Source organism: Loxodonta africana, chromosome 10, assembly GCF_030014295.1.
Source record: "Loxodonta africana isolate mLoxAfr1 chromosome 10, mLoxAfr1.hap2, whole genome shotgun sequence".
NCBI classification, from domain to species: Eukaryota; Metazoa; Chordata; class Mammalia; order Proboscidea; family Elephantidae; genus Loxodonta; species Loxodonta africana.
Window position 1 is genome coordinate 63,761,203 of NC_087351.1, and position 15,738 is coordinate 63,776,940.

Here is a 15,738-nt window from a genome sequence, read left to right on the forward strand (position 1 = left end):
TTATTTGTATCCTTCATGGTGTTGAAGTGCACAGGCATTCAGTAAACACTTTTTGGTGACTAGCTTTCAATTCATGTATTGAAAGTGTCATATAACAAAACACCAGGAACTACGCTCTTCATGATATTCCCAGTTACATTTTTGGTTTTGGAGATTCTAACCATAAATGTAATTTGCCAAATAAAACTGTGGTAATAGGTGAGAATTCAAATGAAATACCAATGGAAGGGGGAACTGATCACTTTAAGGATAAGTTAATTGTTTCATGTCATGTGTACAGTTCAAAGTAGCTAGCATTTACAGACCTTCTTTTTTTAAACAGTTCAACATAAAAAGAACATAATGATTTTCATAACTGACAAATACATGTAAATTATTGGATAAAATATGAATGTTTCTAATGATTACATCATCTTTCTGATAGCTAACTCATAATAGATTGGAATTGAACTTCAGGGAGTGCTGTACCGAGACATAGGTCACTCAGGCATCATACCTGGTCCTAAACCATATAGGCCATATAGGCCATATAGCCTAGTGTGGGACTCTTTCAAGTATTTTTCTACCGCTTAAAAGGGCCGTTTTAGCGTCCTTTCCCTAAAATGATTACATTCCATTTTATTGGAAAGAAGGGGATGCAATCCTCCTTATAGATCAATTGTGAGAGTATTTGCAAGGATAAAAAAATCAGTACAGTTTATCAAACAACTTGTAGAACAGAAGGCTGTGTTCAAAGGTGGCCAATCCTCATTCATTTGAGTCTCTAAAAATGAAGCAAAAAAATAAATAAAAGCGAATTCAGGAATGCATTAATAGTTAAATATAGAACTTCATTTTTATGGTAGTGGATATTCATTAAGCACCAAGTACATGCTTAGCATTGCACCTTGAAGATAGAGTAGTGTTGTAAAACCCTGGTACTTTGAAATCTCTGGGAAATAATTTTTCTGAATAACCTAGTTTATAGGCCAGATGAAGTCTCTCTTAAAAAATGTAACTATTTTGGATGACAATTTTGAATATCTTTCTTCTTTTAATAAATAGAATAAGTATATTTTTACTGATGACTGTCATTTTGAAACTTGATTTCTCCAGTTCCTCCTTTCAAAAGATCTTATTGATATGTCCCATTAGTTTAGTATCACATTGGAAGGGGGGCAGGGGAAGTTACTTATAATAGTCACACATTTTATAAATAAAAAATAGTAGGTATTTATTCATACGATTGATGGTGCAGTGGTTAAGAGCTGCAGTGAGCTACAGCTGTTAACCAAAAGGTTGGCAGTTCAAATCTACCAGCTGCTCCTTGGAAACCCTGTGGGGCAGTTCTACTCTGTCCTATAGGGTCACTGTAAGTCGAAATCCACTTGATGGCAATAAGTTTGGGGATTTTTTTATTCATACAATTACACTTTCTCTAGTGTGACAATCAAAGTTTGATCCTGAGCGCTCTTCACAATCATAGTAGAAAGATCCTTTAGGCTCACTGTTGGCCACAGGCAGAGATACAGGGCATCACAGTAACGTACTGCTTCCCATTCTCTACATGAGTGCTCTTGCTTTCCATAGCACTTCTCACATTTGCAGTATAATTCCAAAGCGTATAAAAAAATACTGAGGTGTCTTCTACATTACTACTGCTTAAGCTGGATATTTTAATTTTTTCTTACTTGAATAAACTGTTAATGATTCAGAGAAAAGTAAACCCTTTCTTTAAAGTCAGACAACAGCTTATGGCCTGAGTAAAAGATCTTTCTAGACTAATGTCAGACCAGCCTCTCTTAGTTTGAAAATTTTGATTTCTTCCCAGAAATTTGAGTTTCTTTTGCCTTCAACTGTATTGCCAGGCCTCTGATATACACAATAACATCCCATTTCAAGCCTCAATTCAAGTATAATCTTTGAAAATCCTTTTAAGCAACAAATTAAAGTTAAGTCAACCCTGGATGGCTCCATTACTGCAAGCAACTCAAGTGAAGGGGAGATTGAATGACTGATACTCTGAATGCTTACTTTTCAAGGGCAGAGCCAGTGACAACCCATCAGTGCTTACCTCTTGGCCTGATGGCTTGCAAGCATTTGCAACATCAATTTTAAGATGTGCCTCAATTTCAGAATGTGATGAAGACTGAGCTCCATTAAAATCCTTACCGACGACTGCTGCTTCTCAGGGCTGTCAGAGAGCCTGCCTAGAGTAGGTTCCTGTTTTTTTGGAGCCTAAAGTCACAGTCTGGTGGCCTTCATTGGGGCTATGTAGAGACCACCTGAGTCTAGTTTGGTGAGGTTGCCGGATAGCTGGGTTTCAGCAATTCTCAATCTGGGGAAACCAAATAAAAATAACAACTTTCCACATGCTCATCATAAACAAATTTTTTCACTTGTGCCCCAGAGCCCTTCTCTCTAATCAAGGACGTCATCAGTTTTTGGTTCTCTAGATCATCATTTCCATAAGTATACAAACATACTGTTAATTTCTGCAGCTTAAAAAAAAAATAATTTCTTTTTCTTGCTACTTCTTTTGCCAGCAACTGTCACATTTGTTTGCTCCCTTTTGAGTGAAGGCCCTTGAAAACTTGTTCATATTCACTGTCTCTAGTTTCCATTTTCCCCTTTCTGTTAAAATTTGCTTTTTTTTTTTTTTTAATATTCTCAAACTTACAGAAGAGTTTCAAGTACAGTACAAGGGGTTATGCTTTCCCTGAGCCATTTGGGAATAAGTTGTCAGCATGATGCCCCATCATCTCTGAATACTTTAGTGCGTATTTCTTACAAATAAGGACTTCAATCTACATAATCACAATACAACTGTCAGAATCGGGAAATTAACCTTGATGCATTACTACCACCCAATTGTCAGACCCCATTTAAGTATCACAAACCAAAGCATGCAGCTGTTTTGGTTTTTTACGAAGTACAATGGGAAGCTACCGAAGGTTTCAAGCAAAGGAGCGATATAAGCCAATTTATATTTTAAAAATATCTTTCTAGCTGTGGTATGGAGAATACTGCTGCGGGCATAGTTGTGAAAGCAGGGAGATATTTAGGATTGGTATTTTTAAACTTGTTTGTGTCCGCGGCCCTTTTGGCTGTCTGGTGAAGCCTATGGACTCATTCTCAGGATAATGTTTTCTTTTTTCACTTTATAATACTTTTTTTTTTTTTTATTAAGCTATACATTTGCTTTGTGTGGTTTTATGTATCTTTTTTTTTTTAATAATTTTTATTGTGCTTTAAGTGAACGTTTACAAATCAAGTCAGTCTCCCACACAAAAACTTATATACACCCTGCTACATACTCCCAATTACTCTCCCCCTAATGAAACACCCCACTCTCTCCCTCCACTCTCTCTTTTCGTGTCCATTTCGCCAGCTTCTAATCCCCTCTATGCTCTCATCTCCCCTCCAGGCAGGAGATCCCAACATAGTCTCAAGTGTCTACCTGATTCAAGAAGCTCATTCCTCACCAGCATCCCTCTCCAATCCGTTGTTCAGTCCAATCCATGTCTGAAGAGTTGGCTTCGGGAATGGTTTCTGTCCTGGGGCAACAGAAGGTCTGGGGGCCATGACCACCAGGGTCCTTCTAGTCTCAGTCAGATCATTAAGTCTGGTCTTTTTGTGAGAATTTGGGGTCTACATCCCACTGCTCTCCTGCTCCCTCAGGGGTTCTCTGTTGTGTTCTCTGTCAGGGCAGTCATCGATTGTAGCCAGGCACCATCTAGTTCTTCTGGTCTCAGGATGATGTAGTCTCTGGTTCATGTGGCCTGTCTCTTGGGCTCTTTATTATCTTGTGTCCTTGGTGTTCTTCATTTTCCTTTGATCCAGGTGGGTTGAGACCAATTGATGCATCTTAGATGGCTGCTTGCTAGCGTTTAAGACCCCAGACTCCACTCTTCAAAGTGGGATGCAGAATGTTTTCTTAATAGATTTTATTATGCCAGTTGACTTAGATGTTCCCTGAAACCATGGTCCCCAAACCCCTGCCCCTGCTACACTGGTCTTTGAAGCATTCAGTTTATTCAGGAAACTTCTTTGCTTTTGGTTTAGTCCAGTTGTGCTGACCTCCCCTGTATTGTGTGTTGTCTTTCCTTTTACCTAAAGTAGTTCTTATCTACTATCTGAGTAGTGAATAGCCCTCTCCCACCCTCCCTCCCCCCACCTCGTAACCACAAAAGAATGTTTTCTTCTCAGTTTAAACTATTTCTCAAGTTCTTATAATAGTGGTCTTATATAATATTTGTCCTTTTGCAACTGACTAATTTTACCGAGCCTAATGCCTTCCAGGTTCCTCCATGTTATGAAATATTTAGGATAATGTTTTTAAATTACAAAGGAAATTAATTATATTGAAATTCAGTTCATCAAAATATTTTTTAAAACTCATCTGTAATATATTTATATATTTACTGCTTTATGAACTGATTATATAATAAGATCTGATAGTGAGTCTAATGACCACTATAATTGTAAAGTAGATGAGCATAAATGAGATACTGAGATGTCTACAATAACTCTAATGTGATTGAAAATATCTGATTTACATTGGTAACTAAGTCATAAGTCATAGATGCTGCTAATGCTAGTATAGTGTGTTACCTAGACTTACAATAGAAGGAAATACTAAATTTCAATTTGAGGTTAATGAAAATAAAGATGGAATTTTTCATCATTGAAGTTCACAGACCACCTTCTGAATTCTATCCATGAACCCCTTAAAACCTGTTGCCATTGAGCCGATTCCAACTCATAGCAGCCCTGCAGGACAGAATAGAACTGCCCCATAGGGTTTCCAGGGCTATAGATCTTTACAGAAGCAGACTGCCACATCTTTCCCCCGTGGCGTGGCTGGTGGGTTCACACCTCCAACCTTTTCGTTAGCAGCCAAGTTCTTAACCACTGTGCCACCAGGGCTCCTTATGAGCCCCTTAGGGAACACAAATTAATACCTTTTTTATGTAAGAGGTTATTTCAGTAATCATGGAGAGAGAAGCTGGAGGCTCAAAGTAGGGTAGTTGCAATAGAGATGACAATAAGGAGTATATTTGAGATACTTTTGGAGGAAGAATCAATTGGATAGGAAAGGGAGAGAGTGACTAGAGTTAGCGGGGGAAAACTTCATGGAACAACTGGGCCTAGAGATGTGAAATGTAAAAGAAGCCATGTACAGAACGTTAGCAGTGATAATCTGCAAGCAAGAAGACCTGCTAGGAAGTCTTTTGTTGTGGCTTATTGTAAGGTAGGAGACGAGGTTGATAACCATGGGTTAGAAAGGAAGAGCGTTCGTAAAGATTAAATCAGGAACACTGATACCTACAACTTGGCTGCTCACTAGCTGTGAGATGTAGGGTAAACACTTACCTAATTAAGCCTCAACTTCCCGTAGTTAAGATGAAGATATTAATACCTCCCAACCCATAATGTTTTTGTAAGGATTAAATAAGATACTGTATGTAATGTATGTAATGTAGGGTGGTTAGCACAATTCTGACCCATAATAAGGACTTATAAGTAGTAGCTATTATTCTAGTTACTACTATGATTATAACATTGTGTTGGACTTTTCACCCACAAGAGATTGCAATTTAGTTGAGGAAACAGGGTAAAACATACAATGTATTTTGAGAAGGAAACTGTTGAGAATCAGATATTCAAATATAAGATATGAGCAACTCTAAGCTGTTTATTCTGCCCAGTATAAAACCTTGTTGCCATCGAGTCAATTCCAACTCATAGCAACCCTATAGGACAGAGTAGAACTGCCCCATAAGGTTTCCAAGGCTGTAATCTTTACTGAAGCAGACTGCCACATCTTTCTCCCGTAGAGCAGCTGGCAGGTTTGAAACACCAGCCTTTTCCTTAGCACCTGAGTGCTTAACCACTGCATCACTAGGGCTTCTTTTGCCCAGTATAGCATTTTCTATATCAGAAAATAAAAAAAAAAAAAAATGCCTGCCACACATTTGTGTGTGAGTGTTGCAAATGAGTAGGGATACTGCTGGGTCTTTTTTTAACAAGTGAGTTTTAGATATTACTATCGTCAAGTCTCTACTGTGTAACAAGTAATTTCCTATTTGGTGTAATAATTACTATTACTCAACCAAGAAGGGAGCACCCCAAAAAAGCGATCAAGACTCCGTCTGAAAGTCTTTCCTTTGCTTTTATATATGAGTGAAGACTAGAAAGGCTGTTTCCTTTCATTATTTCATGGTAGCGTTTCATGAAGGTAAATAAACAATTTCAATTTCAACCTTTGGAATTAGCCCCACATTTCAGTAGGGTATATGTAGGTGACTATGGCTTAATGGAAGAACACTGGAGTTCAATTTCTTTTCCTGTCACCCGCTTTATTGTATGACATTGAAAAAATCATACAACCTGCCTGAGCCTCAGGCAGGACAATGATTCCTATCTCAGGACTATTGTGAAGATCAAAAAAGAAAACACATGTCTAGAACAAAACAGGAGCACAATAAAAATCTTTCATAAAGTAATATAATGTCTACTAAAAAGTGAGAGTGCTTTTTAACAAACATAACAAAACCTAAACCTTTTTATATCAGTCAGCATAGGCTAGGTTTTGCTGCAGTAACAAAAGACATCCTTTTTTCCTATTCTCCGGTATAATTCTTACTTCTACCACATGTCCATCACAGGTCAGCTTCCATTCCACACCACGTCACTTTCACTCAGGAGCCTGGCAGATAGATGAACCTCGATCTGGAATATTGTCTCTATCTGATATATAACAAATAAAACAGAGAGAGTCCAAAAATTCTAGGATTTATAAGATTAGAAGATGAAACTGATTCTCATTCTCAGCAAACCATAAAATTTAAAGTGTCAAAGGTCTAATCAACCCAGCCCAGGAGCAAGGAAAAAATCAAGGGTGTGGCCAGTGTGCCATTTGTTAAAAGGTGACTCTCAGTAAATTATTTCAGGTAAATAAAATGGCAGAGGGAAAAGGGCATAGCAAACTATGTATTGGTTCTCAAAGCTTCTGCCCAAAATTGATTCATACCACTTCTGCTCACATTTCCTTGGCTTGTTGTTGTTGTTGTTAGGTGCTGTCGAGTCAGTTCCGATTTATAGCGACCCCATGCACAACAGAACGAAACTGCCCGGTCCCGCACCATCCTCAAAATCATTGCTTCGCTTGAGCTCATTGTTGCAGCCATGTGTCAATCCAACTCATTAAGGGTCTTCCTCTTTTCTGCTGACCCTGTACTTTGCCAAGCATGATGTCCCTCTCCAGGGACTGATCCCTCCTGACAACATGTCCAAAGTATGTAAGATGCAGCCTCGCCATCCTTGCTTCTAAGGACCATTCTGGTTGTACTTCTTCCAAGACAGGTTTATTCGTTCTGCTGGTAGTCCATCGTATATTTAATATTCTTCACCAACACCAAAATTCAAAGGCATCAATTTTTCTTTGGCCTTCCTTATTCATTGTCCAGCTTTCACATGCATATGATGCAATTGAAAATACCATGGCTTGGGTCAGGCGCACCTTAGTCTCCAGGGTGACATCTTTGCTCTTCAACACTTTAAAGAGGTCCTTTGCAACAGATTTACCCAGTGCAATGCGTCTTTTGATTTCTTGACCGCTGCTTCCATGGCTGTTGATTGTGGATCCAAGTAAAATGAAATCCTTGACAACTTCAATCTTTTCTCTGTTTATCATGATGTTGCTCATTGGTCCAGCTGTGAGGATTTTTGTTTTCTTTATGTTGAGGTTTAATCCATACTGAAGACTGTGGTCTTTGATCTTCATTAATAAGTGCTTCAAGTCCTCTTCACTTTCAGCAAGCAAAGTTGTGTCATCTGCATAATACAGGTTGTTAATGAGTCTTCCTCCAATCTTGATGCCCCGTTCTTCTTCATATAGTCCAGCTTCTCAGATTATTTGCTCAGCATACAGATTGAATAAGTATGGTGAAAGAATACAACCCTGACTCATACCTTTCCTGACTTTAAACCAATCAGTATCCCCTTGTTCTGTCCAAACAACTGCCTCTTGATCTATGTGCAAAGATTCCTCATGAGCACAGTTAAGTATTCTGGAATTCCCATTCTTTGCAATATTATCCATAATTTGTTATGATCCACACAGTTGAATGCCTTTGCATAGTCAATAAAACGCAGGTAAACATCCTTCTGGTATTCTCTGCTTTCAGTAGGATCCATCTGACATCAGCAATGATATCCCTGGTTCCACGTCCTCCTCTGAAACCGGCCTGAATTTCTGGCAGTTCCCTGTCGATATACTGCTGCAGCCATTTTTGAATGATCTTTAGCAAAATTTTGCTTGTGTGTGATATTAATGATATTGTTCTATAATTTCCACATTCGGTTGGATTGCCTTTCTTGGGAATAGGCATGAATATGGATCTCTTCCAGTCAGTTGGCCAGAAGGCTGTCTTCCATATTTCTTGGCATAGACAAGTGAGCATCTCCAGCGCTGCGTCCATTTGTTGAAACATCTCAACTGATATTCCATCAATTCCTGGAGCCTTGTTTTTCACCAATGTCTTCAGAGCAGCTTGAAGTTCTTCCTTCAGTACCATTGGTTCCTGATCATATGCTACCTCTTGAAATGGTTGAACATCGACTAATTCTTTTTGGTATAATGACTCTGTATATTCCTTCCATCTCTTTTTGATGTTTCCTGTGTCATTTAATATTTTCCCCCATAGAATCCTTCACTATTGCAACTTGAGGCTTGAATTTTTTCTTCAGTTCTTTCAGCTTGAGAAACACCAAGCGTGTTCTTCCCTTTTGATTTTCCATTTCTAGCTCTTCGCACATGTCATTATAATACTTTACTTTGTCTTCTCGAGCCACCCTTTGAAATCTTCTGTTCAGTTCTTTTACTTCATCAATTCTTCCTTTTGCTTTAGCTGCTCGATGTTTGAGAGCAAGTTTCAGAGTCTCCTCTGACATCCATCTTGGTCTTTTCTTTCTTTCCTGTCCTTTCAGTGACCTCTTGCTTTCTTCATGGATGATGTCATTCCACAACTCGTCCGGTCTTCGGTCACCAGTGTTCAATGCATCAAATCTATTCTTCAGATGGTCTCTAAATTCAGGTGGGATATACTCAAGGTCATATTTTGGCTCTCGTGGACTTCCTCTGATTTTCTTCAGTTTCAGCTTGAACTTGCATATGAGCAATTGATGGTCTGTTCCACAGTCAGCCCCTGGCCTTGTTCTGACTGATGATATTGATCTTTTCCATTGTCTCTTTCCACAGATGTAGTCAATTTGATTTCTGTGTGTTCCGTCTGGCGAAGTAATGTATATAAAAAAAAACCGTTTATGTTGGTGAAAGAAGGTATTTACAATGAAGAAGTTGTTGGTCTTGCAAAATTCTATACTTTGAACTCCAGCATTGTTTCTATCACCAAGGCCATATTTTCCAACTACTGATCCTTCTTCTTTGTTTCCAACTTTTGCATTAAAATCACCAGTAATTATCAGTTCCTTGGCTAGAGCAAGTCATATGTCACATCGCCAAGCCTGATGTCCTTGTGTGAGTAAGTATAATCCACCTGCAGGGACAGCAAATATTTTAAACAATAGTATCATCTACCTCACTCATACAGAGGATTATCCTTTCGGTAGTCACTTTGAGGGACTATCATAGTGGTAAAGTGATGTTGCTCTCGCATGGAAAACTCTTTTGGAGTGATCTTCAGAGCGAGTGTATTATGTCTCATAAGAAAGTGACTCTTGATTTGCTGGTTTTTGACCCCAAATGGCATTCTTCAGGTTGATTGACCACCTGTTTCCCAGATGTGGTTACAAGTGATTTCTAGTTTATTTCCCAAAACTAAATCTACCCTCAAGTAGTGAAAATTTGCCACCATCAAAACTGTTCAAAGAAATGTATTATGGGAAACTCCTAACAAGGAGCTACAGCAATGTGGAGAGAAATGACAGCATCACCAAGAGCAATGACCAGCATCCCAATGAGACTTCCCTAAAAGGGATGACGCCTGGTTGAAGAAGTGTGTGTATATGTGTGTTTGGTTAAAAAAGGAAGTCATATTGATGGTTTCAGGGATACCTAGCGCAACTTTTGAAGCAGAGAGGCATGACTATAGAATGATAATAATGGCTACCCTGTATGAGACGCTTACTATGTTCCAGGCACTAAACAGATTATCTCATCTAACCCTTTCAACTGGGGACAGGACTTGGGTGAAACAAGTGAGGTACCCAGGACACAACATTTAAGGAGACATACTCACTCTCAGGGTTGTACAAGGCAGAATGGCACTTGCATGACCCTGGCAGTGAATGTTCCCGTAAATTTTCTGCCATAGGTACCTCATTCACCTCACCCTACTCCTAAACCTCCTTGCAACAATCCTGTGAGATCAATACTGTCAGCTCCTTTCCTTGCAAATGAACAAACGGAGGCTTAGGGAGGTTGGTTATCTTACCTCATTTTCACACAGCACCCTGGTGGCATAGTAGTTAAGAGCTCGGTTGCTAACCAAAAGGTTGGCAGTTCAAATCCACCAGTCGCTCCTTGGAAACCTTATGGGCCAGTTCTACACTATCCTACAGGGTCACCATGAGTCAGAATTGACTTGACGGCAACAGGTTTGGTTTTGGGGGTCAGTAAGTGGTGGAGCAAGGATTGGAATCCGGGCAGTTGGACTCCAAAGCCTGGGCCTTGACTGACAACTAAACTATACCTTACTCAATGCCTCATCTAAGTTTCTGGTGTTTTTGTCTTCTTCTCCAGGTATCCAAGGCAGCTGCAGACTTGATGGCCTACTGTGAAGCTCATGCCAAGGAAGATCCACTCCTGACCCCAGTTCCAGCATCAGAAAACCCATTCAGGGAGAAGAAGTTTTTCTGTGCCATCCTCTAAATCTTCACAAGGAGCCTGAAGAGCCTCAGGGCTCCTGGGACACTGATGTAGAGTTTTTAGCGAAGTGGGCACCTTTCTAGTCCACAGCATTTAAAGCAAGGGAGGAGAACCATCCTGGAAGCTCCAGGCTCCGCATGTTTAAAGAACCAGCCCCCTTTATGAGAATGAAAGCTGACCCTCATCATGAGCTAAGAGATCTGATATCTCCACAACTGCCTGGAGGAGAGGAATATGTAAAGATAAAATTGGTGACACTTCCTTTCTGCTGTCCCCCCAAAACCTTATGTTTCTGCTTCATATTTAAAAAATGAATATTAAACAGACAGCTGTGCTGAGCTAAGATATGTCTGACCTCCTTGGAATGAATATTGTCTTTAGAATACCCTTTGATAAGCTGAGTGTCCAATGTAGCCACAGTTTGGTTTAATGACATTAATGTCTTTGTGCCTTTCTTTGCTTTCTTTATTCCCTTTTCCCTCACCTCTCCTCCTAGCTCTCCCCTTCGCCCCCCAATTAGAGTAGTACAGAGTTAAGGCTCGACTTGTCCGTGAGATGGAACTCCAAGGGTACCCAAAATGTTTATGGAGATGATCCCCACATGTCTCCTCATGGTAATTAAAAAAAGAAAAAAAATGCGGTTATCTGTGTTCTCTTATCACTATTCCTAACATTTGTACATGATAGCTTTGATTCTGCAAGTAAAACTAAATGATGTGTTGTGATTGGTGCTTTCATATATTTGTGACAATTTTTGAGTAATACTGCATGAAAATGTCTGTCTGTTACATCCATTCAGAAGTTTTGTTGTTCTATGAAAACGCTGGGAAAAGAAACAAGAGAGAAAAGATTCTGGAGTGGGAAAACTTAATGTTTAGAAAATTGAGACGTCTTCAGCGCCTTAGCCATGCCTAAAATATCTCCTTGTTAACAGTGGTATAAATGCCTATTCAAAATATTTTCCAGAATCCAAAGCAGCATTTTGGTTTTATCCAGGATCCAGGGCAGCACACATACCACCAGGCAAGAGATGGAAAGAGTCACCATCAGCTGGGAGTTTCTTTTGCCATAGAACAAGCAAGTCCCTCTTCTTTCCCTAAGTCACAGAAATTCTAGATTGAAATAACGCTTTCTGCTCTTCTTAACAAGAAAACCATGGCCCTCCTTTGTTTGTTATAGGCTCCAGAGAAGGCGACCCATTCTAGAACCCTGGCAGTTGGCCTGTCAGGGAGAGGACCCCAGGTCCAATGAGCCAACTGTTTGGGTGGCAGGTAAAGCCCCCACAGCCAATTCCACTGGGGAAGATTTCAGGCTCTTTTTTCCATTAACATGGTTTTCATCTTTCACTCACCACATATTTTCAATGAAACCGTTTTTGTTCTCTGCCTTGTTTGTTAGTGTTTTTCAGTCTTTATAACTTCCTTGCAGCTAGCATTCTCTCTTCCCAAGTTATGATATTGAGAATGATTTTTTATTGTAGCTACAGCCTCCGTCAGTAATGGGGGCCTGAAAACCTTTGTCACTTATTTCTGTGTCATTCCCAGTCAAAAAAGGGCCTCAAGTACATCTTTTCTTTTGTTTTGAAATCCCAAAAGACCATCTCCCAATTAATTTTATTATCTGCTCTTTCCTTTCCATTCTCTTCCTCCGGTTTAAAAAAAAAAAAAAAGGTATGGAAAGGAAAGAAAAGAGAAGATAAAAAATATGCCAAGGACAGATTTTGAAACAGACTTGTCAAATATTTTCCTTAGCTCCTTTTATGGATATGCTATGAAAACACAAACCCAGCCAATTAAACCTCATATTTGGGTGGGAGGAAGGGGGGACTGAAACATTTGTGAAATGTGTGAATGCGCTTTTGTGACAAGATACTTCTGTCCAAACTTTGGGATTTGTTACTGTCAGTAGGATACTGATGAAGATATAGCGGGGAAAAAACTGGGAATGTGTTTATTAAACTACAGTATTGTACAATTAGTAATACTGTGGAATCAACTAAAACCTTATCACATTTTAAAAATGAGCCAAAACGTGAATTAAATACACGGTCACAAAAAACAACTGGGAATAAAGCATGCTTCAGGAGTAATTAAGGCTCCATGATAAGACCTAGATGATTTTCATAATCCACATTATTTATTTTTCTCAGACTGACTCTTTGTATTTCCATATAAATCTAGATCTTTGAAGGAATTAAAATGGAATTAAAATGTTCAGGAAGAACCATAATTCAAGTCTGGTAATTAGAGGTTAAGTGAGTTCCAGCTGCAGGTGACCAGGTTTATGAAAGCGAAGCAGGAAATACACAGCCCATTTGAAATTAAATTTAAAGAGTATGTTTTAGCTTTTTCATAATTTCATGTCTGTTAGTATAGAATTATAATACCAGTCTTTATATGAGTTTTGGCTTATTGATATTTTTAATCATTAAGGGGAAAATCTTGTTTGACTACACAAGAACTTGGCTGCTAACCAAAAAGGTCAGCAGTTCAAATCTACCAGCCGTTCCTTGGAAACCCGGGGGGCAGTTCTACTCTGTCCTATATGAGTCGCTATGAATCAGAATCGACCCGACGGTAAGAGGTTTGGTTTTTGGTTTGGCTTAAAGATGTTCAGCTCCTTTAGAAATGCAATAATCATTTTCACTAGCATAATTGTACCTTAAGGGGTAAAAACCAAAACAAAACAAAACAACCAAACCCATTGCCATCAAATCGACTCCAACTCATAGTGACCCTATAGGACAGAGTAGAACTGCCTCCTAGGGTTTCCAAGGAGTGGCTGGTGGGCTTGAACTGCTGACCTTTGTGGTTAGCAGCTGAGCTCTTAACCACCGCATTACCAGGATTCCTCTTAAGGGGTAACTAATAGGAAAATGCAGCTTAATTACTCAAGGCCCTAATTAATTTCTATATATAATATATGGATAGTAATGAAAATCTGCCCCAGAATTAGTTAATAGACAGTAACAATAACCTCCATATTTAGAATGCAGACTTTATAAAGAAAAAAAAGAACAATTTTGCATCACCCTCAATATTAACTGCTGTTTCAAATTTATTTTTTCAATTTTAAATCAAGTAACACTTAATAAATCAGAGAATCCAAGTAAGTACTTTGACCTGGGTCTGACTTTGCTAATATTTCAAAGGAAAAATTAAACAAAAAAATCTCTCCATACATCATATTCACATAAGGAATTTTGAGAAAATCAAGGATGTTATCGTAAGGGATTTTTATACTTTGTTGCTAGCTGCTCCTGGCAATGGTGAATTGCTACATATACATTAATGTTTTCACAGCCCAAGAAATGTTTGCCTTTTTCCTTATATAAGATCTATGTAATGTGATTTTTTAAGAGAAGGAAATACAGAAATGTTAAAGCAGGAAAGCCTGAATGCGATGTACGCGTTTTCATCCCACATGGACAATGTATTTGTTTTAATAAATGGAATTTTCAGATTCATTTCCTATGCAGTTGATTTCATTGGGAACGTCTTTGGACCACCTGCCCCATCAATTACATGGTTAATTTGAAAAGGATCTGAGCACACATAGCAAGATGGATGGGAAATAGGAGTCCACGGATTTTCTTTAGCGTTTTGTTAACAAAGCTGGCCTAAGAAAGAAACAAACTCACATGAGACTCTTTAAAAGCCTTTCTGCCTGGGTTTCTACAACTCAGGTATAACCCTTGGGGACAGAGAAAGGTGGGGCAGAATCCAGGGCTCTGATGCGTTGGGCCGTGCAGACAGAGAAGCTGTATTTACACCTTAATATGCCGTGGGCATGCCATACTGGGAATTTTCCTTTACAAAAAATAACTGAACACAGAAAGTGCTGTTCTCAGTAAGGTGTCCAGGCTTTAAAAGGAGTCCTGGAGAAGGCAAATGCTTAGAATTCATGTGGATTTTAGATCCAGCAGCTCCTGGGAAATACTCTTAGTCAGGAAAGACTTGGATGAAAACCAGTTGCTGTGAACCAATTCTGACTCATGGCAACCCCGTATGTGCCACAGTAGAACTGTGGTCCATAGAGTTTTCAGTGGCTGATTTTTTGGAAGTAGATCGCCAGGCCTTTCTTCCAAGGTGCCTCTGAATGGACTTGAACTTCCAACCTTTCCAGCAATAGCCGAGCACATTAACCTTTTGCACCACTCAGTGACTCCAAGCCTTTCTTTCCTATGTCCCTCAGATCATGCCAGTGAGTAAAGAAGGAAACATTGGATCTCTGAGGACTTGTGCCAGGGACAGCAGCATTTTTAAACCACTGATGACAGGGCCGATTTGGGACACTGAGTTTGGGCACTAGTGCTCCATTTACAACACTGTTTTTCAGAGTGTTGTACCACCTGCTTCAGAATCACCTGGGATGCCTATTAAAAAGGCAGACACCTGGGTCGCCCACTAATTCAGACTCTGGCGGTGGGGCCTGAGGACATGCATTCTGTTGCACACTGTAGTCTAAGAAACCACTAATTTAAGTACTTATTACAGCAAGCTCTTCATGATGTTTAAGGAAAGGCACAAATTGTCAGTGTGGTTGCTCTTATTTCTCCAGCTGCAGGAAGTGGGTGCCTGGCCTGAGAGTTAACGTGTGACCTGTGGGTGAGAATCTCACAGGTCCCAGACATGAGACACTATGAGGAGAAGCTGACAGGTTTTAACTGGCTCCCGCTTTGTTGACCCACTGTGAGAGTCTGCCTCCAGCTCTCGTTCTTTAATAAGCTGGTCACATTTTAGACAGCGCTCACAATGACAGAGGGAACTGGAGCTGGGTCAGCTCCAATCCACAAATTGCAAATAATTTGCCAAGGGAAATCCCTTTCCCTTCGGTTCTGCCCCAAATCTAAATTTTCTTCTATT

General features: G+C 39.5%; 1 protein-coding gene across 2 annotated transcripts in view; it reads left to right on the forward strand.

Moving 5' to 3' along the window:
* GNG2 (G protein subunit gamma 2) overlaps positions 1–12,074 on the forward strand; it is a 115,398-nt gene extending 103,324 nt beyond the window's left edge. For both annotated transcript variants that reach the window (XM_003408605.4, XM_023546157.2), the window contains exon 3: positions 10,748–12,074. In XM_003408605.4, the coding sequence (XP_003408653.1) occupies positions 10,748–10,876 (129 nt within the window). In that variant the 3' untranslated portion in view covers positions 10,877–12,074. The remainder of the gene's footprint in view (positions 1–10,747) is intronic.
* The last annotated feature ends 3,664 nt before the right edge of the window (positions 12,075–15,738 follow it).